Source organism: Salvelinus sp. IW2-2015, linkage group LG9 (assembly GCF_002910315.2).
Source record: "Salvelinus sp. IW2-2015 linkage group LG9, ASM291031v2, whole genome shotgun sequence".
Classification (NCBI taxonomy): domain Eukaryota; kingdom Metazoa; phylum Chordata; class Actinopteri; order Salmoniformes; family Salmonidae; genus Salvelinus; species Salvelinus sp. IW2-2015.
The window spans coordinates 19,201,036-19,228,342 of NC_036849.1; the positions used below are offsets into that span (position 1 = coordinate 19,201,036).

A 27,307-nucleotide genomic window follows, 5' to 3' on the forward strand; every position below is an offset into this window, starting at 1 on the left:
GTGTATGTTCAATGTGGTGTGATTCAGGTTCCCACTCGGGCCGTCAGCCCTTCAATCCGTTATTATACAGACAGCTGTACTTTCTCTCTCACTGTGGGTATTCCCAGAGCCATTTACAGTGCTTTGTGTGTGTGTGAGGAGTTTTGATGTACATTGATTGAAAATAATGTGTACTTTTTGCCTCATGAGCATAGTTCAACTGGTCTACACCAACAGAACCAAATATAATATTGTATTACTCCAATGGTTGTACAAAGTAAATGTAAACAAACACTATATAGCCTCAAAACATGGTTAAAACTAAAATGTTGATATCATAGATGGATCCATAGCTCTGCCTATGAATTTGAGAGTGGTTCCATTTCTCCAGCCCCATCCTTCAGCTTTTCTACTGATACAGAAGCTGGGAGATGGCTTTGTTATTGTTAACTGCTGATTGCCACTTTAATGAAATCTTGAACTGGAACAACCCTCATACCTTTTTTCATTGCTTCATATAACTGATGATTGAATCTAGTATGTCTGAGTATTCAACCATGTCTTTGTTTCATAGATGTCTGGCAGGTCGTTCATGGAACAACCCTGGAAGACTGAAGGGGGTTGTGTCGTGTACTGTAAGTGGAAGACCCACCATCTCACTATCATTCGGAGGAAGCAGCGAGCCACAGGGAGAACTTACGATGTGGCCAACAAGGAGAACGTAATGGCCTGTGTGCAGAACATGTAAGAAATCTTCTACATGGACCCATGGGAGTTTCCACCCACTGCCCCCAATGCTAACAAGACTGACGAGGCTGGTTCAAAAGACAATGACTACTTCACAGAGGTGTGAAATGTCAGTAGTCAATGTCAGTTGCCTTAAGGGTTGATTGTCTCATCATCGTGATATGCTTGGTGTCACAAATATTTGAATGTATTCCACCTCCGGTCCGCTGTTTTTCAGTTGTCAAAAGACCACAATATAATGACGGAGGTGCTCTTTGGAAGAAATCTGAGACTAAATCTAGCCTTGACCCTGTGGCGAAGAAATGTTGGAGAACTGCTTACATATTTTTTAAGGTACAGTAGAACTTGTAAAGATTGAAATATCTGAGGCTTTATTGGTCCAGGGATTTGATTCTATAATAGCATAGCCCTTTTGTCCTACAGGATCAAAGACACTTGTAAGTAATAACAAAAAGGTACATTTCTAATGTTTTTTTCCTGGTAAAAAACAATGATTACAATTTAAGTTTAATGCCATTTATGTATTATTTATCTAATCTTTCCCCGATAGTCTTGACGATGAGTCAGAGTCATCCAGTGTTTCAATTGGCTGTTGTGTTGACCTTTTCCCTCTAGTGAAAAAGGTCCTCACTAGTCCATATGAAGAGTGAGTACCATGGTTAATGACACACTATCCATTACAAATTCTTGACAATCCAACCAAACTGATACCATGTTGTCTTGCAGCTACCTGGTAGTTGGTTAACGATGGGTACAATCAGTGTTGAAACATTGGTGGCCAGAGCTCTCAACAAGTCGAGGTACTAACGCTCAATCTATGGATGGGTAGGTTTTAACAGAAAATATATGGCAATGTATCGTAACTTTGGTAATTTATACTTGAATAACTTTTTAAAAATGTATTCATATACAGTATTCATTTATTATGTCTGTGTCCATATTGTCCATGAGTTTAGTAGATAGACCATACATAGTTCAAGAGAAAATAGCCTAATTAATGAAAAAAAGCATCTAATCAACAATGACATTATTTTCAATCAATTCTGCAACTCTTCCAACATTTACTTTTTCCAAACTGCCACCAGTTTGATGCCAAAACAGTTCCTAGTAAAATACCCTCCCTTTGCAACACTATTTAAAATACATGATCATTTGAATATAAGTACAAATAGTGTTTGTGATGTATGTGACCTTCGTTCCTGTTTTTCAGGCTATAGACTCTTACCTATTTCAGTTGCCATGCTTGCAATGGTGGCCCATGTCAAGCTCAAGTCCTGATGACTTTGTTTCCAAATTCCCATTGTGAAACAACTCATAAGAACAAAATGGACTTGTGACTCAATGAACTGCACTACTTGAAGTTTTATGCTTGGAAAACATAACCTGGTTCATTTGAGGGCTGCTAAAGAGTGTCTATCTGACTCAGAGAGACACTCCAGACAATGATCGTGCCTTATTCTTTTTAATGACACAGTGCAGTCAAACAGGATTTCCCTGTGTTTTATATACTGTATATTTCCACACTATGAGGTTGGAATAATAATGTGAAATTGTGAAAATTATAATAATGCCCTTTTAGTGTAAGAGCTGTTTGAAAAGACTGACTGAAATGTCTGACTGTTTTAGTGGGATGGGGTGTTGGTCTTCCATGGTACTATCACCATGCGGTAAATTAGTTAATAGACCAATGAGAAAGAGAATTCCAAACATCTCTGCCAATGACAGCTAATTTCCACTCCAACCACTCCAGCAAAGTTCTTGATGAAAGCAATTGCTCTTTGCTAAGAAGCTATTTTTGTTTCTTTTTGACCATTTTAATTGAAAACAGTCACAGTAAAGTACTTAGTTGTTACCCATAAGTGATTTGATATTGAGATAAAAATGGCTGCATTGGATCTTTAAAGCATTTTCATTTCATTAGAATTTGATATGACCACAATGCTATCATGATTTCACCTCAATGGCACAACATTAATCCAAAGGATGAAAGTGCATAGAACTGTCTGGTTACAGTAGTGAACCATTTGAAGTTGTATTTAGTTCATTAAAATGGTACTTAAACTTGTTTTATTGTAAACAAATAAATGATTTAGATATAAAAATGTCAGCCATAAAATGTTATCCTGTGTGGCTCAGTTGTTAGAACATGGCACTTGCAACAAACATAGCACTTGCAATGCCAGGGTTGTGGGTTTGATTCCCATGTGGGACCAGTATGAAAAAAAGTTTGAAAATTGATAAAAAATCTAATCAAATCAAATTGTATTAGTCACATGCGCCGAATACAACAGGTGTAGACCTTACAGTGAAATGCTTACTTATGAGCCCCTAACTGACAATGCAGTTAAAAAAATATGGATAAGAATAAGAGATAAAAGTAACAAGTAATTAAAGACCAGCAGTAAAAAATAACAATATATACAGGGGGGTACCGGTTAGTTGAGGTAGTATGTACATTTAGGTAGAGTTAATTAAAGTGACTATGCATAGATGACAACGGAGGGGGGGTGTGAATAGTCTGGGTAGCCATTTGACTAGATGTTCAGGAGTCTTATGGCTTGGGGGTAGAAGCTGTTTAGAAGCCTCTTGGACCTAGACTTGGCGCTACGGTTAATAGCAACCGCCACTGCTGAAGGTTTCATTTCTGTTTAGTCAGGCTATTGAAATACTCCAAGCTCTAGTTAGAGCCCATAACTAGGACCCAGAGTATAAATAATGCCTGGAGTTTTTCTTGGTCAGGTCACATGGCTAGAAAATATTCCTGGCCCTATTCATAAGGTACATCTACAGTATGTGTTGTGTTAGTGTACAGGTCCTTCAGACATAGTTTAAATTCACTGTTTGAATCATCATGAAGATAAGTTGTTTAGGCCTTATCATTTATGGCGCTTTGTTTATGACTATCTTTGTATATTAAAAAAATAGCTGTAAAATAGCTATTTGCATAACAGGGACGTGGTGATACAGTATGTGTGAGGATGGGGGAACACATTTAGGGGATGCCAGTTTTAAAAGTTGTCTTGTTTGTTGTTCCACTTGATCAGCTAAAACAAACTGACATTGCAACACCAAGACAAAGGTTACAATCGCTTCTTCCCAGCAGTGGAGGAAGTGTTCGGAAGGTGAGATATTAGGCAACCATCCCACTTGACACAGATAAGTTGAAGGTTGCTTTAACCCATGGTGTTTCCTATTGTGACGTGAAGCTGAGGCTGAAGTCCAGTCGTGACTGGCCTGTAGAGGCTGTGTGGAAGGGACTGCACCGCAGTGGACTGGTTGGCAGCCTGGGTGGCCTTGTTTGCTCTCTCTCTCTCTCTCTCTCTCTATCCATATAGTGCTATCAAAGTACAATGTGTGTATAACGGTTTATGGTCACAGAGCGCAGCACACACACACACACAGTGGAACAGTAACAGTGAAGGTAAGTGTTCATTCTTTACAACATTTCAGTAAGATTCATTGTTCTTAAAGTACCTGTTCTAGACATTGTATTCAAAAATGACAGATTTTTGTCCATGTATGAACTTGTCAAATACATGTATCTCTTGAATGGGCGTAACACAATTGTTAGAGAAATTGCATTACCACTCTGTATGTATGGTCAATTGAATCCACATGTCTGTTTACCCTGAAGGAACTTCCCGTTAGAAGATGCAGAGTTTTGGGACATGGACAGTGGCAGTAGCAGCAGCACTGGTGATCAGTCTGATGGGAGTACACACTAAACACCTGGTAGCTGAGAACACCCATCTCCTGACCTCTGAAGAGCACAAGATGGTCCTCAACCAGGGAATGAAAGGTATGGAGGACATTACTGTATTATTACTAATGGAATGGAATTACCAACATAATGTAGAAATGGATTCTACAGTAGGACTTATGGCTGTTTCTGTAGTTGTCATGTGTCGTTTCAGTGGGATTTAATTTGGGCATCAAATTGTATTAATAGCCCTACGTGTGGTGCTTGAAGTATCATATCTTTGCTGATAGACAAACCCGTTTGTTTTGAGTCTGTAATTCTGGAGGTAGTTCAAATGCAAAAGCCTAGACCGAATTACTTACTGACCCTTCTACACTTCATACTTGACAACAGTGTTTCTATAAACTTCTTTCACGTTTCTTACCTGCTGCTGAGAACAGTAGTGTATTGTAGTGACACACTTTTGTCAGACTTAACAGCAGAGATGCTACGTTAGAGCATCACGGTTTGACTATGCTTGTCATGGACACGGTGAAATCCCATGGATTCTGAAACTGCTAACAGTCATGAAGATTAGCCCATTGATGATAAGACAGGGAGTGGCAGGTTAATCATCGAGGTCCGTCATCATACAATACCTTGAATAGGTGTACACAATGATTAGAAAAATAAATCCAGATTATCTGCTTTGATTTACTCAACTTGAACTCATGTTACTCTTCAACTCTTTGTGCAATTTGCGTTTTGTGGGTGTTAATTCAGTTTGTTGCTATTTCACCCTTCAGAGTACCCCAGGGACTGCTATGAGATGTTGATGGGTTCAGGGGGTCAGGCCAGAGATGGAGTGTACTTGATTCAGCCAGCTGACTACCCCATCCTGGCCTACTGTTTCATGCAAGATGGTGGTTGGACCGTAGTGCAGCACATCACAGTTAACAGCAGCGTGGACTTCGACCGCACCTGGGTCGAATACAAGCAGGGTTTCGGGGTACTGAATGGTGACCACTGGCTGGGGAACGAACACCTCCACCATCTCACCCGAGGGCCAGGACGCTACAAGCTGAGGGTCAAGCTGGTGGACAAAGATGCCGTCGCCAAGATTGGCGAGTATGACCCTTTCATGGTGGAGGACGAGCGGTCTGGGTTCAGGCTGCGTCTTGGTCTGTTCCAGGGCTCTGCCTTAGACGCTCTCACACAGGACACAGAGAACTACCTGCATGACAACCAGAGGTTTACCACCAAGGACCGAGACAACGACAACTACTTCCAAAACTGTGCTAAGCTGCAGTTCCAGGGTGTGGCGGGAGGGGGCTGGTGGTACGACGCCTGTGCTGGGGCCAACCTCAACCGCAGGAACGTGATCTACTGGCAGAAGGACTGCAACAAAGAGCACCTGTGTAAATACGCCTGGATGATGGTAAAGCCCTCAGACACAGTAAAGGTGGTTCACACTGGGGACTGTAAGAAGGATGAACTGTGAGTCTTGTCTGGAGATTAGGTTGATCCATACCATCTGTGGTTATTCTAATGCAGTGGTTCTCAAAACATTGTTTACGTAATAGAGACAATAGTTCAACACATTTAATTTAGAAATACATAGAGACATATGATCACAAAATGCTGGAAAGAAAACAGTTCAGTATCAACTGATTTGTCACGCATTTTTTGTAAGTAATAAAAAAAATCTATAGTTATTTTGGGGACTTCATACACTTACATCTCCCCCTCTACCTTTCCCCCAAAATTGCAAGTGCAGTTTTCTGTATAAATGATCACAGACCACATTTTGTGGTCATTATATCATAGCTTATTACACATGTAAAACCACTTCTGCTGTATTTATTTACTCACTCACCTAATATCACTGAACGAATGTGTTGGTTGTTGGCACAAAAAACAAGATATACTGGATCAAAATAAGATTCACTCCAGTAAGTTTACAGTAGATTTTCTGATGACACATTTGATTAAATAACTAGATTTTAAAGTTTTTTGATGGTTCTGGTCAATTGAAATTCTGTAAATGTAATGTCTAGCAATGGGGACATGAGAATTATACAGTGCAGCACAGAATGACCAAAACAAAAGCCTGTCTCCTGAGTACAGACAGACGTTAAACACATTCTAATTAATACATGACACAGAACAGTGAATGAATCAAACCCTACTGTCTCCCACTCAGTATGGATGTAAATGTTGAGGGCTATCACTGTACTGAGTGACTTATAGTGACCCTGGACAGATTAAATCACTCCCTGATATGATCCCATCCGTAGGCCTGAACTGAACCCACTATGATTGATTAAAGGCTAATCCTTATCTGACAAGTCATTTGTCAGGTGTATACTTTATGCGGAAGTGTCCGATAAACTATTGCATGAAATCACGTGTTTTACACAGTTTATGTGCACATTAAAGCTGCTGAGTTGAGTAAGACTAATCGTTAATAGAATTTGATGTTGCAAACTCAGCATTTACTTGAATCAAATCTTTTCCCCTCTGTTTCTGTGGTGTCTGGATTCATTTGGATTGAGGGATGAATACATTTGTACTGTATATGTGTTTGTGCTTGTGTATTGGTGGAAAGATTGGCTGTTGAATGTTTGATTATTAGTATCTGACTAAAGTCAATGGTACATGTGAACAAGGCTTTGATGATCAGAGTGTACAATCGGTTGTTATCCAGCTCACTCTGAAATCAAGTCAAGAACTGTGATAGCCCTTAAAATAAACACAATGTAGTCTAACATAATGCCTAGAAAACATTCAGAACATGTTTTTCTATGAAATATCGCTAACTTTTTTGTGCATGTTGGGTTATTTTTATATTTACATTTTCAATTATGTATTGGTGTACAGTATCAGCATTTGGGGCAAGATTATCAAACACTTTTGAATTCCTTGTGAGCAGTGATCAAGGTATTGATTAAAGAACAATACCATTGACAAACTAGAGTCTTGTCTCTAACCTTTGTACTTTTGACACACCCTACTTGTAGACATAACTCAAATACTGACAGAAATATTTCCACATCTATCTAGTCATATAGTCTTCATACTCGTTCCTCTGTAAGGAAGGTGTGAATGGCTCATGTTAGCTTGCTGCTCACTACAGGGTTTTGCCCGTACCAGTAAAGTTTCTCTTCCACTCTCTTCTTCTTCCACTGACAGAGCAGCAGCATGCGGAAGGTCTTCTGGAAGGTCTTGTTACAGAGGGCGTAGCACATTGGGTTGACTGTACTGTTGACATAGCAGAGCCAGTAGCCCAGGTGCCAGAGAGACACAGGGATACAGTCAGAGCAGAAGGTGGAGATGAGCACCATGATGTTGTATGGTGTCCACGTCAGGATAAAGGCCAGCAGGATAGCACTGAGAGTCTGGGCAGCCTTCCTCTCTTTAATCAGCACCATCCTCTTCCTCTTGGTCAGCTGAATCTTCAGAGTGGTGTCTATTGGCTTGGAGGAGGAGGTGGAGGGTGGGGCACTCATGGAGTCGGCTGAAGAGAAAGATGATGGGGCCATGTTAGTGTCCCCGTTCTTGCTTTGCTGAGCACCGCTGGTAGTGTCTTTGGGAACTGGTTTAAACTTGTAGGACACACACTTCTTACTCTTCTGGGAGTTGGTCTTTGGTGGCGTGTGGAAGAAGTTGTTCTCCTCATAACTGCTGAGCTGTTCTTTATCACAGCCTTCTGCACCCGTGCTCTGCCTACACTCCTGGTTCCGGCAGGTGGGCTGAAAGACCCCCGGGGACACGGGCCGCTCCTCGTCCTCCGAGGAGGCATAGCTGTTGAAGGTGGTCAGCTGGTCACTCTTGGACCACTCTTCGTTTGTGGCTGCTGCTGATTTGGCTGCATTGCTCCTGTTGGAGGAGGACCAGGAGGCCTGGGTTCTGTCCCGGGAGGCAGAGCTGAGCTGCTTGCAGTTGAAGCAGGATCTAATGATGGTTTTCTGGGGCTTGGTGGTACCAGCGTCTGTGGAACTGTTGATGCCCTGGAGCTCAGCGAGGTCCTTGGTGCGACGTTCCGTCTCCTTGTAGATCCGACAGTATAGGATGGTCATGATTGACACTGGGATGTAAAACGCGGCAATGGCTGTCCCAAATGTTATCACTGGCTCCGAGAAGAACTGGATCTGACACTGCCTTTCAGGGACTGTCCTTTTCCCCACAAAATACTGCCAGCACAGTATGGGAGGGGCCCACAGGATGAGGGACACCAGCCAGGCCATTCCTATCATGACCCCAGCCCGTTTGGGGGTGCGCTTGGCTCTGTAGGTCAGGGGTCTGGTGATGGAGAAGTACCGGTCAAAACTGATGACCAGCAGGTTCATCACTGACGCATTACTGGCCACGTAGTCCAAAGCCAACCAGAGGTCACAAGCCACACTCCCCAGTGCCCAGTATCCCATCAGTATGTAGGAGGTGTAGAGGTTCATAGAGAACACACCTATAATGAGGTCAGCTACAGCCAAACTCAGCAGGTAGTAGTTGTTGACTGTCTTCAGCTGGCTGTTTACCTTAAACGACAGCATCACCAGGACGTTCCCCACTATCGTAATCAGGCTCACGATGGCCGACACAGTTGCTATGGTTATGACCTCCCATAGACTGTGTGTGACAGGGTGGATGTCTGATGCATTGCCATTTATGGATAAGTTCTGTATTCCCCCACCTTCCATGTTGTTTCTCTAACGTTGTCCTTATTGTGGTATGAGTGGTATGGCTATGAGAGAGTAATCTGTTGGGTATGCCATCTTGAGTAGGCTATCCTAGAAAGAAGAACAAATAAAGTGAGTTAATAAAATAACAAATGCCGTTTACAAGTGATCTTTTCATGCAAAGTCAAACTCCATGCACAGTATATAAAAGAAAGGGTAGTGCCACAAATAGTCACTAGATGGCAATAATAACCAACAATCATCCCCATGTGAGTCTAGTAGTAAGTAGAGCACCAATGCTCACACTGGCCAAATATGGGGTCCATGCACCTTGCGAAACATCTTGTCTTGACAGTTTAAGACCTATAATGTAAATAATGTGATAACAGCACCTAAAAAGTATGCATGTTTGTGCTGTGTCATATTAAAGTGTATGGTTCTATTTTGGCTGCAAAAAGGTCTCTCACAGACAGTTTGTTACACTACAGAGGTACATTAGCAGACAAAGAGGCTTAGCAGATTGACACATTGTTGGCAGTCTAGCCAAATTACACTTTTTAAATCCAGGTCATTAAAATAACTAGTCCGTTGCTCATCAATATCAGCAAGCATGTTTCTTGTCTGTATTAAATGGATATAGATGTCACAGTATTATCTCAGTGGCTCTCTGTAACCAGGGTTACGATGAAGTGATTGCTTCTGATTCTGAATGACGAACACTGATATCAGTGGAGCTAAATAAAATGTGCTCAAGCTTTGTACTGATGGAACAATCAACAAACAGACAAAAGATGGCCATGACATTTCTGTCCCAGAGGTTGTTTGAATTGTCTGGCGAGGCGGTGGTTTTATCAGGTGTTTTCTCTGCCTCCTGGCTGAGTTTACCCAGCTGAAGAAGAGCAGCATCCCAGTTCTTGGGACACGTAGCGCGCCATATGTACTGACCGGGATTGATAAAACACAATTAAACCTGGGCCTTTGCAGTTTCTCCACACACCTTTATGAGATGAATCCACCTCAGATCACTATGGCGGTGCTAAATCCCAATGTCTTGGTCTCTATTTTTCTATCTGTTTTCCTGGCTTCAGCCTCTCCACTCTGCTTCTGAATGGGCTGACTGGGATGTTTTATTTTAATGTCAAGACTGTTATGGTTTGTGATTAAGTAGATTGTAAATTAGCAACAAATTACAGGCTACCAGGCTACCAGAATTGTCCTTTACACTTAACACTTTTTCTCCAAAGTGACCTACAGATTCTGAAGTGTCATATGTCAAATGGCCTCCATGGTAATTGAACATGCAACCTTGGATTCGATTCTAACCAATTGGGTTAAAAAAGAGTCCTACATCTAGCCCTGGAGACAGGAACTTCAAGTGCTCATTTCAACATTGCCCATTTCTTCCTGGCAGGTTATTCAGTGTAATGATCATGGACTCAGGCATTATGTCAATGGAACAGCACCCTTAGAGACTGTGGAATGAAATAATGATTGGAGTGATTGCTATCATTTATTCTTCTCTGTGTTTCTCTGTCACATCTGACAGCAATCATTTCTCCTTTCATTTCATTTTGTTCTTGACAATACTGTAGGAAGGAAAAGAAAACCACATCTCTAATAATATTGAGATGAAGAAATGGTGTTGTTAAGAGAGATGTGAGCAACATTTAGTGAGTCATATTTGATCTACACTGAGTATACCAAACATTAGAAACACCTTCCAGTTGAGTGTGAAAAACACAGCAACGTTGCAGTTCTTGACCCAAACCGGTGTGCCTGGCACCTACTACCATACCCCGTTCAAAGGCACTTCAATCTTTCGTCTCGCCCATTCACCCTCTGAATGGCACACATACACAACAAGTCCATGTCTTAATTGTTTCCAGGCTTAAAAATCATTGTTTAACCCGTCTCCTCCCCTTGATCCACACGGTTTGAAGTGACATCAATAAGGATCATAGCTTTCACCTGGATTCACCTGGTCAGTCTATGTAATGGAAAGAGCAGGTGTTCTTAGTGTTTGTATACTCAGTGTATAGGGTTGACTGTGTCTACTACCATGAAAATACATCTAATGGGAGATCAGGATGGTAGCGTTTTTAGCATGTGCCATTGCCAACCTGTGCCTATGTTTGAAACCTGTGTCTATGTGTTACCATGAGCCTAAGTATGCAATGTCCCAGGTCATCTCATTGCTAACCCAGTGTTGCTGGAGAACTTCCAACATGGGTAATGTCCATTTTGTTGAGAGGGGATGAAGGTGGCATCACATATGCTGAGTTTAGGGCCTTGTTAAATGGATATCCACTGTACACCTTGTCCATGATACTTGGGATCAATGGGATCACTCAGTAATGGAAGGATTCCCATTATCATCCATAAAGTAGACACTTGCTTAGTCGTTCCCTTCCTCAAAACATCTGCATCATCAGTCTACTGAGAGATCTTTGTGTCACACACCAGATGCTCTTCAAATACATTTTGAGTCCTGCCGTAAGTTGTAACAATGGAAACATTGACAATTCATTACATAAGACGTAGTATGGTGTGAAATATCTTGCTTAACTTGCTGTCTCAATTTTAGCTTTGCTGTCTCAGTATAACTATTATGATAGACTATCACATCCTCCATTTCTGATCCTGGAAACCTGAATAACTCATCTGTTATCCTCTCAGCCTTGGAAGATTAATCTATACTCTGTCAGTTCATCTACCAGTAGTATTTTGACCCTATCGTGACCTATACTTCTGAGTAACTTCTCCACTCATTGGTATTCTTTTGGCACACCGTGGCAGCCTGAGGTCCACATAAATGACATTCCACTCACCACAGGGAGGCTCAGCGAGCCCTTGGATCGCCCTTCAGCTTATTACTGTGACATTTTATATCACTCACATAATCAACATCACAGCACTGGAGAGCCCAGGTATCACTTGACAGCTGTTTTTCTTCTTCTGTACTGTCCCTTTAGATGATGAATTAATCTGTCTCCCTCTCTTTATTTCTCCTTCAATCTATCACTCTCTCTCCCTCTCTTTATTTCTCCTTCAATCTATCACTCTCTCTCCCTCTCTTTATTTCTCCTTCAATCTATCACTCTCTCTTCAATCTACCAGTCTCTCTCTCCCTCTCTTTTTATTTCCTCCTTCGAGTCTATTCGGCCGCCTCCTCCTCTCCCGCTCTTATTTCTTCCTTCACAATCTCTCCACCCAGTCTCACTCTCCCCCTCTTTCTTTATTTCTTCCTTCAATCTATTCACTCTCTCTACACCCTTCTCGTAACTGCAACACAACACTTGCGACTACAGCTAGCGAATCACGGGCATCGGCTGCTTAGCAAACACCGCGAAAGCGACGGACCACAACAGTCAGCAAAAACCGATCCTCCCGGACAAGACCCCCGACATCAGCGCCCTACATCTCCCAAACTCTCTTATTCTGTTTCAATCTATCAGTCTCTCTCTCCCTCTCCTTTATTTTTTCCTCCTTTCAATCTATCATCTCTCTCCCTCTCTTTATTTCTCCTTCAATCTATCATCTCTCTCTCCCTCTTTATTTATTTCCTTCAATCTATCAGTCTCTCTCTCCCTCTCTTATTTTTCTCCTTCAATCTATCAGTCTCTCCTCCCTTCTTTTATTCTCCTTCAATCTATCATCTCTCTCCCTCTCTTTATTTCTCCTTCAATCTATCAGTTCTCCTCTCTCCCCTCTCTTATTTCTCCTTCAATCTATCAGTCTCTTCTCCCTTCTTTATTTCTCCTTCAATCTATCACTCTCTCCTATCTTTATTCTCCCTTCAATCTATCAGTCTCTCTCTCCCTCTCTTATTTCTCCTTCAATCTATCATCTCTCTCCCTCTCTTTATTTTCCCTTCAATCTATCAGTTTCTCTCTCCCTCCCTCTTTATTCTCCTTCAATCTATCAGTTTCTCTCTCCCTCTCTTTATTTCTCCTTCAATTATCAGTCTCTCTCTCCCTTCTCTTATTTCTCCTTCAATCTATCACTCTCTCTCTCCCTCTTATTCTCCTTCAATCTATCAGCTCTCTCTCCCTCTTTATTTCTCCTTCAATCTATCAGTCTTCTCTCTCCTCTCTTTATTTTCCTTCAATCATCAGTCTCTCTCTCCCTCTTTTATTTCTCCTTCAATCTATCAGTCCTCTCTCCCTCTCTTTATTTCTCCTTCAATCTATCAGGCTCTCTCTCCCTCTCTTTATTTTCCTTCAATCTATCACTCTCTCTCCCTCTCTTTATTTCTCCTTCAATCTATCAGTCTCTCTCTCCTCTCTTTTATTTCTCCTTCAATCTATCAGTCTCTCTCCCTCTTCTTTTATTTCTCCTTCAATCTATCAGTCTCTCTCTCCCTCTCTTTATTTCTCCTTCAATCTACAGTCTCTCTCTCCCCTCTCTTTATTTCTCCTTCAATCTATCAGTCTCTCTCTCGCTCCCTCTCTTTATTTCTCCTTCAAACTATCCAGTCTCTCTCTCTCTCCCTCTCTTTATTTCTCCTTCAATCTATCAGTCTCTCTCCCTCTCCCTCTCTTTATTTCTCCTTCAATCTATCAGTCTCTCTCTCTCTCCCTCTCTTTATTTCTCCTTCAATCTATCAGTCTCTCTCCCCCTCCCTCTCTTTATTTCTCCTTCAATCTATCAGTCTCTCTCTAGTAGCAGGCAGTTTACTCTGGGCACCTTATTCATCCAAGCTACTCAATACTGCCCCCGGCCATAAGAAGTTTTAACCTTTGAGTTGATTCTGTTTTAACCCTGTAACACAGAATTAACCCTCTTCCTCCATGAGTCAAAGGGCCAGATTCAAACCCATGCCGTGTCAGCGTGCATTGCGCCCGGCCCGCCACAGGAGTCGCTAGCGCCCGATTGGACAAGAACATCCCTGCCGGCCAAACCCTCCCCTAACCCGGACGATGCTGGGCCAATTGTGCGCCACCCCATGGGTCTCCCAGGTCACGGCCGGCTGCGACAGAGCCTGGACTCGAACCAGGATCTCTAGCGGCACAGCTAGCACTGCGATGCAGTGCCTTAGACCGCTGCACAACTCGGGAGGCCTGACTACATATATTTCTACTGTATACAGTATTTGTGTCTTTTTTATGGATTTGGCTGCCTTCTTTATCTTTGCATTAGTGTGTATGAGTTTTAGCTCAACTACAATCACAATAAAAGCTGAAAGTGACATGGATTCTAAGGGCTAGATTCAATCCGAAGCGCAAATTGAAATGAAAAGGTAATTTTAGATTGAGCCGACATATACAGCAAGTACCATGAATGCAGTCGTCGCCAATGCAAGAACATTGCCTTAAATTTCAATCATGCTGTAGTGCGGATCTTCTCTTTTTATTTGAGGTATTTTCCTCTCTGCACCTCATTACATTGGTCAGGTGTGCGGTCAGGTGTGTATCAATGAACCGTATCTATGGCAGCGCTCAGAGTAGATCTCAGGCTCATTACCCAAGTCCATTGGCAGTCAGCCATCAGCCTTCCACTGCCATGGCTTCTCCACACGCACCGGCACTGACCACTCCTCAGAGTCACGTTTAACCTTTCCCTGCACTGTAGCAGGGGGAGAGAGAGTGCACGTGTATGTTGTTCTGTGTGCACGCTCTGGAGAGCGGCCTAAGGCTCTTTGGCACAGTGCATTCTGCATGCCTCAAGTCGGTCCAGTGACCCATGCTTAAGATCCCTGGATACAGTATCTTACATTCTGCAGGGGGACCTATGACAGGCTTCCCTTGAGGCAGGTTGTAGTGTAGTGGGTAGAGGGGGATTATATGCGCAAAGAGACAAATATCAGGTACAGTTTTCGGGATTATTAACCTCATGCTTAAGATAAATCAGTCCTCTAAAGCCATCTACACGCTGTGATGGTACATACTACTGGAGCTGGTTGACATGGTTTTCATCAATCTTTTCACATTTGTTTCATACCAATCATTTATAGCTATTATGCATTATCTATCTCCTAATGTACCATTGAATTACCTTCAGTGGGTGCTAATTTTCCCCTCCAGTACGCTAAGTGTCTTTTTACAACTGTGATGACAAACTTTGTAATGGCATTTCAATTCAGACGAGAGATGCTAAGTATCATTATTACATTCATTTTATGATCAGTTTGATGGATATGACAATAGCTGTCTGCTGTCTGCTGATGATACTCATGACCATACTGACTGTCTGTGTAACGATTTTCCTCCTCTTCAGACGAGGAGTATGAAGGATCGGACCAATACGCAGCGTGGTAAGTGTCCATGATAGTTTAATAAAACTGAACACGACAAAATACAAAAAATAACAAAGTGAATGATAATGAAAACCGAAACAGTCCTGAAATGTGAAACAAACACTAAATACAGAAACAATCACCCACAACACACAATGGAAAACAGGCTACCTAAATATGGCTCCCAATCAGAGACAACGATAAACAGCTGGCCTCTGATTGGGAACCATACCAGGCCAAACACATAGAAAAACAACAACCTAGAAAAAAAAGACATAGACTGCCCACCCTAACTCACGCCCCGACCAAACTAAAATAGAGACACAAAAACGGAACTAAGGTCAGGACGTGACAGTACCCCCCCCCCCCCCCCCAAAGGTGCGGACTCCGGCCGCAAAACCTAAACCCATAGGGAGGGGTCTGGGTGGGCATCTGTCCGCGGGCGGACTCTGGCGCGGGACGTGGACCCCACTCCACCATAGTCTTGCCCACTTAAGTGGTGCCTTTGGAGCGACCTCGGACTGGGGACCCTTTCAGCGGGCCCCGAATAGATGGGAGACTCCAGCAGCACCGGACTGAAGGGCGACTCCGGCAGCGCCGGAGTGAAGGGCGGCTCCGGCATCGCGCCGGAGTGACGGGCAGCTCCTGGACTGACGGGCGGCACAGGCAGTTCCTGACTGACGGCGGCACAGGCAGTTCCTGACTGACGGGCGGCTCTGGCAGCTCAGGACAGACGGGCGGCTCTGGCAGCTCAGGACAGACGGCGGGCTCTGGCAGCTCAGGACTGACGAGCGGCTCTGGCAGCTCAGGACAAGCGGTCGGCAGCTCCAGGCAGACGGCTCTGGCAGCTCAGGACACGACGGGCGGCTCTGGCAGCTCAGGACAGACGGGCGCGCTCTGGCAGCTCCGGACAGGAGGGAGACTCCGGCTGCTCAGGACAGGAGGGAGACTCTGGCTGCTCCGGACTAGAGGGCGTGGCTGGAGGCTCGCCTGCCCAAACACTCTCTCGCCACGGTAAGCACGGGGAGTTGGCTCAGGTTCTCCTACCTGAGTCCGCCAATCTACCCGTGTGCCCCCCAAAATAAATTCTGGGCTGCCTCTTCGTGGCCGTTACCTCGCGCCAATTCCCCGTAGTGGAAATTGGATACTTCAACTGGTGACTATCATCCATTACCCCAGGATACTTCAACTGGTGACTATCATCCATTACCCCAGGATACTTCAACTGGTGACTATCATCCATTACCGCAGGATACTTCAACTGGTGACTATCATCCATTACCCCAGGATACTTCAACTCGTTGACTATCATCCATTACCGCAGGATACTTCAGACTGTGACTATCATCCATTACCCCAGGATACTTCAACTGGTGACAATCATCCATTACCCCAGGATTTCTTCAACTGGTGACTATCATCCATTACCCCAGACTACTTTCAACTGGTTGGACTATCATCCATTACCGCAGGATACTTCAACTGGTGACTATCATCCATTACCCCAGGATACTTCAACTGGTGACTATCATCCATTACCCCAGGATACTTCAACTGGTGACAATCATCCCTTACCCGGGGATACTTCAACTGGTGACTATCCGGGAGAATGAAGAAAAATTAGTGCTCTGTTGCTGTGTAAATCTGATAGATTTATTGACGGGACAAACAAACAATAGGTTTATGTTTCGGCATGAATCACCTTCATCGGAGACTTCAATAGGAAAAGGTTGGGAGGCACCTATATACCCTTACAGGGGAGTGTCCTACTCTTCATGTCACTCAAACATGTCAATACTGTCAGTAGAAGTAGCAACTACACCGGTTATGCAAACAAGAGTATGATCATCATTCAAGATTTCTACACATTCATTCCACTTGAATAACAAAAGACATAGAAATAAACAAAGAAGAACGTATTTACAAAAAAGATGAGAAAGAGAGCTGTTCATTCAGACCCTTTGGCTCGACGCAATCTAAGCAGTCGATCCAAAGTGCCTCTGTAACAATTTCCTCACAATATTATTGCACCCTTATTCCCCAGAATTTCAAGGCAGAGGAGGAGCCATGATTAGCATTCACATAGTGCCACGCAATAACATATTCCATATTCTTGTACTACAATTTATGAAGTCTTTTATCTTGTATTCTTTACGAGTGTGGGTGGTAGAATACTTTTGTGTCACTTGAGTTGGAACAATGTGTGCAATGACCGCAGCGGTAGAAGTCATTAGGGGGACCTGTGGGAGACAGGTCCCCCTTCTTCTTCATTGCTGGAGTTTAACGGTGGTTGGCATCCAATATGTTGCATTACCGCCCCCAACTGAACTATAGTATTAATTCATTACACTGTGATACAACATGGGAAAAGGGTAAAAAATAAAATACAAATATATTAAAAACTACCCTGCCAACTAACTACACTCATTAAAAACCCACCACCCTATTCCACTATTTAACCCTATCTGATCCTACCCCAGGCCAACAACCTGAGAGGACAGGACACCCCCACTCACACCCTGTAACTCTTCTGAAGTCAAATCTTGAGCACCCTAATACTTCTCTGCAGCTGCCACCACAACATCTATTTTCTGTGACTCATGTTCCATCTCTGTGGTACAGTTCACAGCCATTGCTATGAATGCTAAGAAGCCAAACTTACTGAAACATATATCACTCATTGGCCTCTCCCTCTGATCTGACACAGATCTACTATTCACTCTTGCTCAACCCTCCTCTACCTTCTTCATTGCCTCACCATACGACATCTTCTGCTCTTCTCTGACCACCTCAACCTGCCTCTCTCGCACCTGACATCTCCGAAACTAAACACTCCTCTGTCCCACGCCCTCCTGCACACTTCCCACATCTTGGAATCTCCCTCCTACACACTGCTGTGACATGCCCATAAACGTGATACCTATAACACCACAGTGTATTCAGCACAACAGCTCTAACATCATAACTCATATATCCTAACATTACTTTGTCAGGTAAAGACTCCGAATCACAACTCAAAGGAACAGACTGTGTCACCTCTGTTTCACCACACTCCCCGCCGGATCTGCATCGCACCAACGGGCGGGCGTCACAAACACCAAGAATCTTCAACTTAAATTGCTACACCTCCACACTTAACGCTACCCCGGAAATCCCTCCCTTCAGTGGTGCTCTGTACCTAAGCACAAAGCAAGATACAGGTCTTTCCCCAAGTTGCGTTGCACAGAGTGCCTGCTCTCTCGGATTACGGGTTACCTTCCCCGATTCAACAGCACTCACCATCTTTTCCACCCAACCTGAAACCACCCATGAAACCACCCATGGATTCTCTTCAAAAATCTCACTCCCACTGGACCAAACATATCTTTATCACAACCATGTCCATCAATGCAAGGCTCGGGCTCCGAGCTCCTCACAACACCTTCTACCCCTTCCATTTCACTTTCAGAACTCGAACTGGCGTCCGGCTCACTCTGTTTGAACTTGACACCAATATTCCTCGACATACCCTCATACAACAAAAATCTACTCAAATCCTTTTCTGTGCCCCTCCTGACTACTAGAATATCATCAATATATAGGTGCCACATGACAATATTAGAAAATAATGGGTTAGATACAGCATTATTAATGATTTTTTCTTCCCAGAAACCCAGAAACAAAGGAGCATAATTTGGCGCTCCCATCGCTGTTCACTGGCGTTGGAGGTAAAAAGAGCCAGTATATTGAAAATAAGTTAATAGATAATGCAATTTCCAATCATGTCAAATCAAAACCAGAAGGGGGCAGCAGACCTTCAAGGGTGTGTATCTAAAGTGGGATAAGCCTCCTGCATGGGGAATGTTTGTGTAAAGACTTTAAACATCCATAGTTACAAGTATATCATTAGGTTAAACTTTGACATTCTCAAGGAACTTTAGCACATCAGGGGTGTCGCCCAAGAATGCTGGGAGGGAAGGAATCAACTTTGTAATGAAAAAATCTGCAAAATGGGATAGGGGTTCTGTGAAGCTATCATTACCAGAGACTATTAGCCCCTCTCCTTTTTAGTAATCCAACCTTGATGCATACAATTCACTCAATACGATCCGTAGGGTTTGCGTGTAAGGGGACATAGAATTCTCTATTGTTCATAATGCATTTGTGATATTGTTCATAACTTTGTACCACAACAGCACCCCCCAGGGCAAATTACAAGATTACAGTTGTTTTGTAGACCTTTTGAGTTCTACAACCTCTTCTGCGCTGAGGTTTCCTTTAAAGTATTTATGCTTACTGGCAACTTCTCTAAGGTCATTTTCAACCAGGTGTAATGGCTGCCAAAAAGTCACTAGAACTGACAAATACCTAAGCTATGAATTACATTATTAAATACAGTAATAGATTAATCCTATACTTGCAGGTGTTGCCTAACAGAGGAGAGTGGGGTAAATTGAGATTTTCTTTTTACATTCGGCATCACTCCAAGTGAAATATAGTGAAAGTGAAATATAGTATTCTTCTAACAAATATATCTACATATATTTCAGGATGCTGTGTATCTCTGGAAATAATCCAAATTCATGTAAACATTACAATTTTGAAAACACGGTAACACTTTATTTAGATAGTCCATCTGTAGATGCTCTACAGACTATTTACAGACTATCAGTAACATTTCAACTATCTACTAGACCTAGCCCTAACCTTAACCTTAACCCATATCCTAAACCTAACCCTAACCCTACCCCCAACCCTAACTTTAACCCTAACCTGTTATTCTAAACCTAACACTAACCTTAACCTTAACCTTAGTAAGCAGTTGCTTATCAACAGGTAGTTTATTGATAGTATAACCGTCTGTAAAGCATCTACAGATGGACTATCTGGACTATCAAAATAAAGTGTGACCGAAAACATAGCTTGTGCAAAAAAGTTCTAAGCTAACATGTAGAATTGTTTTAAAATGGTCATACCAAGGATCATTTAGCTATTCGATTTTGAATTTTAAGACCTCCAAAGGTATCAACATTTTTTATAATTTTTTGGGGGGGATGAAACATTGAATTTGGCATTATTGCTATTAGCCAATAGAAATGCATTGAATTCACTACAGATTCACTACATGCAACAACAGATAGTTCCCCAAAAAATCTAAAATAAGTTTGTTCTGAAGTTTCTGTCCTCTACATCTGAGAGATGTATGAAATATCAGGAAAATATATACTGTATATATTTTTTACATGCACTGTATTTATCCCCTTAATTTCCACAGAGGGGTCATATTAGTGTGTAGCCCAAACTGTTCGGACACTACAGACAGAAGTTGTCAGATGAGGCTGTACAGACTTCAGATGAGTCTTGTGGGACGTCCTGGAGCAAAATGGAGAACACTATCATATTTGTGAGAGTCCCATCTCTCAATGGAGTGGCCATAATAGTTTATAGGTTAAACCTTTCTGACGCTAGAGACATTTTCATGAAAAGACCGATTTTCAGGATGTCTCATGGTCTGACAAACATAGCTCTAGCTCTGCCACCTTTCACTGCAAATGCGGAAAAGCGATATCGGTGGATTGAGACGTAGCCCATGCAAAATCACATATTTCTGGCTTAAACAGACAGATTTTGATGGGGATGTTTTATTATGTTAATTAGATAACCTAGGGGCTGCAGAAATAGTAGGCCAAGGGTTAAGCATATTTTAACACAGGCTTAACACCTAACAAACACTTTGTATTTTTTTTTACACTTTTAACATAGGCCAGGCCTAGTCGTTACCTCATATCCCAGCGAAAATGCCTTGCATTGCAACTGGGAAGAAAACACTTAAATATGCTCAACTTGCCATTGGCTCAACTTACCCTAATGCCATTGGCTCAACTTACCCTCATATTGAAGCTTATAGAGACCCCAACTGATGTATACAACAATCTTAAAATTATCTACTTTGGTTTAGATATAAGCATCATGAATCCTCTACAACACAATAACACAATAAATGAATTTGACCTATGTTGCTTCGCACTGGGCACAGACATCAGATCAATGTTTATTTTTGATTTGCATTTGGTTGAGTTGTCAACTAATGTTAATTCAACATGAAATCAGCAAAACATTTCACCATGACATTGGATTTAGGTTAAAAGTTGAATGAAAAAAATACACAATTCCCCTACGTTGATTACTTTTAGCAAATCAATCAGTTTTCCAGTTGATTCAATGTCAAAGCATTGAATATATTTGTTGAAATTATGTGGAAACAGCATTGATTCAACCAGTTTTTGCCCAGTGGCTTACCACTTTTTCCATGTGGTTTCTTCCTTCACAGACTCAATGAAATGATGACCTCTTCCTAAATATTTAGTCAAATTATCCATTTTATGTGTGGTTTCCTAGAAACAGGGGTGGATTAACTTTCTCCTTTGGCTCAACTTAACCCACTCTCCCCTATAGCAACTCTAGTGAACTCTGGTTCTGATGATATACAGTCTTGTAGAAAGCCTTGACTTCTCCCCAGACATGATTCCTAATTGCCTCGTAATAACATTGAGGTTCTTTTTGTTCCCATATGTGAGGCTCCAAGGTCTTTACCACTGTCGCATTTGTCATGTCTCCAAGTTTGGCAGATCCTTCCTGTTTTGTGGCAACCTATCCCTGAATATTTGATAGCCTTGTACCTCAACACATTTCTTTAACGCTCCACCAAGTTTGAGGGCTCTGCAAGGACTCGTTAAAATCACGCTCCACTGCTTAATCCTTTTTTGTCATTTTCATTCAGTCAAAGAGCAGAGCAGGGGATCGAGGGCTGGAAGGGTCACATAGCCCCTTCAATGGGTAAAAGAAAGATTTCATGGTTTTGAGTGGTGGAGGAGTGTAACCTTAGGATGAGAGACAGCCTACAGTTGGTTGTACAGTAGCTAGATTTCTTGGGACCATTTGGAGACAATTCCACTGTGTACGAAATTCAAATGAAATGTTATAATTTTTCTGTTGAGTTACAAGATAACAAGTTCTAGGGCTTTAGTGTTATTCTCTTCATTTGCTTTTTTTCTGCACATGCTCATTCTTCTGCACCTGTCCCCTGCCTCCGGGGGAAAATGAGAGGTAAAGAGAAGAGACACAGGCAAAGGAGAGATAGGGGGAGGAGAGTTGGTTAATTAGAGGAGAATAAGAAAGCTACAAAGAGCCACAGGGATGTGAAAGGAAGCAAGACTGGAGGAGGGAGGAAGATGAAGAAAACATGATCATAAGGAAAGGGAGAATAAGATTTTGAGAAAATAAACAGAAGGATACTTAGTGGGAGAGAGGTCAGGGATATATATATACAGTGGGCTCCAAAATTACTGGCACCCCTGACTGGCAATGCACAAACAATACTTTAAAAAATATAAACAATATAATTATAGAGACAAACTCAAAATACCAACATGTGAGAAATATTGTACTTTATTAATGTTTCAATGGAACCCACCAAAATCATACAATTATTTATTACAAAATACATTTCACCAAAATCAAGGTTTCATAATTATTGGCACTCCTCATTTAGTACTTAGTGCAACCATCTCTGGCAAGGATAACAGCATGGGGTCTTTTCCTGTAATGATTGACAAGGTTAAGGAACACATTTGGAGGGATTTTGGACCATTCCTCTAAGCAGATCCTTTCAAGATCCTTCACATTCTTGGGTTTGCACTTATCAACTGCCCTCTTCAACTCAGCCCACAGGTTTTCGATTGGATTGAGGTCCGGCGACTGAGATGGCCATAGCAGAACATTGATTTTGTTGTCACATAACCATTTCTGTGTGGATCTTGAGGTATGTTTTGGGTCATTGTCTTGTTGGAAAGTCCACATACGGCCAAGTCCCAGCCTTCTGGCAGAGGCAACCAGATTGTCAGCCAAAATTGCCTGGTACTTGGTGGAATTCATTATGCCATCAATCTTAACCAGTGCCTCTGGACCTCTGGAATTAAAACAACCCAAAAACATCACTGACCCACCACCATATTTCACCGTGAGTATGAGGTGCCACTCCTTGTATGCATCTCTGTTTCGACGCCAAACATGCCGATGCTGTATCATTTGTGGATCTTCTTGTGGCCATTACCAGATTTATGAAGGTCTACGACCATCTGTCTCTTTTGAACTGCCAGTTCTTTTGTTTTCTTCATGGTGTTGGATGACAAAGGGATATTGCATGCGTGTTACCTCATTTTTATACCCTAGTGAAAAGGGAAGTGATATAATGGCTCAAAATAGTTCCTTAACACTTAGATACACTTAAATAAGTGGAATTTAATTCCTGGTTTAATTTTGGTAGATGTTATTTACAATAATAGTATTTAAGGGTGCCATTAATTGTGAAACCTTGATTTGGAAGACATTGATTTTTTAATTAACTCAATAAATGATTTTGGTGGGTTCCATTGAAACATTAATAAAGTACAGTATTTCTCACATGTTGGTATTTTGAGTTTGTCTCTATAATTATATTGTTTATATTTTTTTAAGTATTGTTTGTGCATTGCCAGTCAGGGGTGCCAGTAACTTTGGAGCCCACTGTATATATGGGATGTACGGGGGGTGGAATACACAGTCGGCTGTCAGAGGAGAATATAGTGATGGAGGAAGAGGAAGATTAAAAGTGATGAATGGGGAGGAAAATTAAGTAAATGTATAGAAATGTGACGTGAGAGCAAGTTATAGAGACATACAGTACATGTGCATAAACGTGACCTGAGATAGAGGTATGACTTTTCCAAGAGCTGCTACCTCCTCAGGAAAGCTGTCTGTATGTAATTCATCAGTGATTCACTGTAGAAACCTAAATGTGTGTGCTGCTATTTGATACAGTTACCCTACGTGACTGCCTGCTCCTTTTTCACTGTAACTCTTTCTCTCTGTTTGAGCACCACCTAACTGTTCCTTTCATGAAGGTAAAAGGATGCATTAAATATACATGCTAAGACCTCTCAGACATGCTCGCAGCAGTTTCCGCTCGCCTTTATAGAGGTCAAACTTCTGTGCATATAAAACTCCCAGAAGAATCACTTGTGTTCCTCTAGAAAAAGCAGAGCAAGCCACAGACACATACTCACAGTTGACTTTCACTATCCAAGCGGCCAAGCCCCGTTGCCTTCAGTGTGACAGCAGGATCTGCTTGATGTGTGAAGATAGATTCTCCCAGTTAATATTTAATCCCTTTGTTTTGCTCTGAACTCTCAAGGTTAATCTCAGGGCTGAAAAGTGTAATCACAACCCTGGGAAAGAGCATGAGGATGAGGTCACAGCGGATGAGAAATCTAACTGACAGTATCCCAACATGCTACAGAAGTCCAGATATATAGATCCCAGAGTGTAGAGTAATATTGTATGTCAGGAAATTGAAGGCTTTAGTTGTCACCGCTCAGACATTGACAACAGAGGAGAGGACATCTCTTCGGAGAGAAAAAATGTAGAGAAATCAGTCAACGTAGCAGTCCAATGAAGAAAATTATCCACAAGTTGCATGGTATCCTTACTTTGTTATTTGTGAATTAACCAATGCTCTAGAGGAGTAGAGGAAGGTTTCTGATGAGGAGAGAGAGAGAGAAAGAGGAGGGGTGAACTTTCCCCCTGAACTGCTGTGGACTAGCTGGTGACGCTCACTCCCTTTCAGTGAAGTTGGATCTCAGTCAGTGTCTGTGGCAGAGAGGAAAAGAGATGATGCTTGATCCCTGCTAATACTACTGTCCTCCCTGACAGACACAGATGTAGCTGACGCTAGCTGGGAGGAGAAATTCCCATAGGGCTGATTGGTTCATCATGTTTCGGGACAGTGAGCATGCAGCCCAGCCACGGAGCCAAGAAGAGAGGGAGGAGAGAGGGGTGGATCTGAGAGGAGGTTTGGAAGGTGAGAGCAGAAGGGAGAGGAGGGGTGTGACTGGGAAGGRGGGGGGGGGGGGGGGTGATGGTCTATCTGCATTTCTGTGAGTACGCACAGCACTAACGAGCAGAGCAGAGCCGACTCATACAGAGTGAGCCCGTTAATTAGCCTTAGGGCACAGCTATTGTCTCCTCCCCAAAGAGCAACAGGGAGACACAGCCCAGGTTATCAGCCATGATTGGTGTCTGTGTATTGAAACAGCTTTGGGTGAGCAGCACTGACTCCAACTGTAGCTTTCTGTGCCGCTCCATAAATCACACTGCTTTTCCCCTTTTTACAAGCAGCATTGACCTGGACTGGCTAGATAAGGATGTTGCTGAGGCTACAGCGTTTCTCCATGGGACCTTTGTCTGTGTCTTTGTGCGCCTGCATGGCTGGGTTTTTATAAACTAGATGGGATACAGCTTATCTCAGAAATAAAATAAAAACTATTTTAGACGTCAATATGACATGAACTGTATCCCATCTAGCCATGACCCGGCTGCCGTGTGGAGAAGCATTTGTTGGGCATTATTAGTAGGGAAAGGCTAGGGCTGTGGCTGTGGCCAGGGCTTTATCAGACTAAACCCCTTATGTCTTATAATCCTGACGATAGGTGCTGATCTGTCCCATGTGGCCCCATTAAATCACCAGGGGAATGACACAAAGAGATATTGACAAGCACATTCAGAGATGGAAACAAAGATATTAGTACATCACATAGAAAAATATAATCATCATCATCATAAGAATGGTTTCGTCAGAAGGTCAGTGCTGTATAAAGGCTTTCAAATAGGGCACTATTCTTTCTTTTTATGTCTTACTAGTTCCATCTGGAATAATGTTGTATAGTTCCCTGGTCAGAAAATGCTTATTCTGGAATTGTACCTATTATACATGTATTGGTGTTGGTCAGCCGAGACGACGGTCGTTACACACATGGAGATGTGTGTCCATGAGGATGGAGATGTGTTTTAACTGGCTTTCAGCTCCCTGAGGGCAGAGTGAGCTTACCACTGGCCCAGAGAGACAGATGACAGTCCCGGAACCCCCCACATCACTCCAACCACAGAAGGAATTATGGGATGTCTCTGTCTGAGATAGTAATGAGGCCATGGAACAGTTATATAGGAATGACATGCTGGGTGTTTTTCATTAAACCCTATCACCACATCTGTCCCCCCAATCTCCCTCAATAATGCCTCTGTCAGGCGCCAGGTCAAGGGAGAGGCACACCTGGACTGGGCTTATCTGAGATGTACCGCTGACTGGTTCTTGGTTTATGGCTTGATCGTCATGAGTCTACCCTCACCCTTCACACACATGCATATTTTCAGCCTTTTTTTAATCATTAATGCTGAATGGTTTGTATTTTCCACAAAAATCTATTCAAATCTACATGACCTGTATTATTCATGACTTTGCCAATAATGCATTAGATAACACATCAATAAATCAGTGATTTCAATGGCCAAAACATGTGCTTGGAGGAAGTCAAATAGAACATCTGACCTTTTACTGTGAGTAGAGCAGTAAAACATCTGTTTCATGGCACCAGCTAAATTATGCCTAAATGATGCCAAAACCCCAGTGTTTCTCCTTAGACCTAGTGGGAATGAGTTGTAGTATAATCTCTCGTGGACAGATCTACGTCAACATAACTGGTAGCCTACCGTAGAATCTGTCAGGAAGGAATAGGATGTGTGGGCTAATGAGCAGCAGTATTTCCGGTGTTTGGGTTTTCGTTGCTGGTTATTTGGACAAATCACCTGCGTAGAGAGGGTGGAGCTCCTCGTTCCGGTTCCGCTCCTCATTCTAGCATCTATTAATAATCCCTTCTCTCAACATGTATGGACCCAGACCTTAATCGAGCCGCTGACCAATTACTCAACACTCAGTTCTGGATTAATTAGTTGTAGTATGATCATGACTGTCCCATGTTCTCTGTATCTCTGTGCTCTCTCACATCACATCTGATGACATACCTAAATTCTCTGTATCTCTGTGGTCTTTCACATCACCTCTGATGACAAAACAAAATTCTCTTTATCTCTGTGCTCTCTCCCATTGCATCTGATGACAGACCTAAATTCTCTGTATCT

The 27,307-nt window shown here is 42.5% G+C and overlaps 2 protein-coding genes and 1 pseudogene across 2 annotated transcripts; 2 read left to right on the plus strand and 1 right to left on the minus strand.

Annotated features, from left to right (window-relative positions):
• The first annotated feature begins 536 nt into the window (after positions 1 to 536).
• On the plus strand, positions 537 to 1,943 carry LOC111969022 (KATNB1-like protein 1; annotated as a pseudogene).
• A 2,038-nt stretch (positions 1,944 to 3,981) lies between these two features.
• On the plus strand, positions 3,982 to 7,376 carry zgc:194887 (fibrinogen-related domain-containing protein). Its single transcript, XM_023994624.1, has 3 exons — positions 3,982 to 4,147; positions 4,361 to 4,525; positions 5,212 to 7,376. Exons 2-3 carry the CDS (start codon positions 4,378 to 4,380, stop codon positions 5,904 to 5,906), a joined length of 843 nt encoding a protein of 280 aa, XP_023850392.1. The 5' UTR covers positions 3,982 to 4,147; positions 4,361 to 4,377; the 3' UTR covers positions 5,907 to 7,376.
• On the minus strand, positions 7,029 to 25,007 carry chrm5a (cholinergic receptor, muscarinic 5a). The gene is made up of 2 exons (XM_023994622.2): positions 24,400 to 25,007; positions 7,029 to 9,192 (listed from the first exon to the last, which is right to left on the minus strand). The coding sequence occupies exon 2, from the start codon at positions 9,100 to 9,102 to the stop codon at positions 7,516 to 7,518; it is 1,587 nt and encodes a 528-aa protein (XP_023850390.1). The 5' UTR covers positions 9,103 to 9,192; positions 24,400 to 25,007; the 3' UTR covers positions 7,029 to 7,515.
• Between the last annotated feature and the right edge of the window lie 2,300 nt (positions 25,008 to 27,307).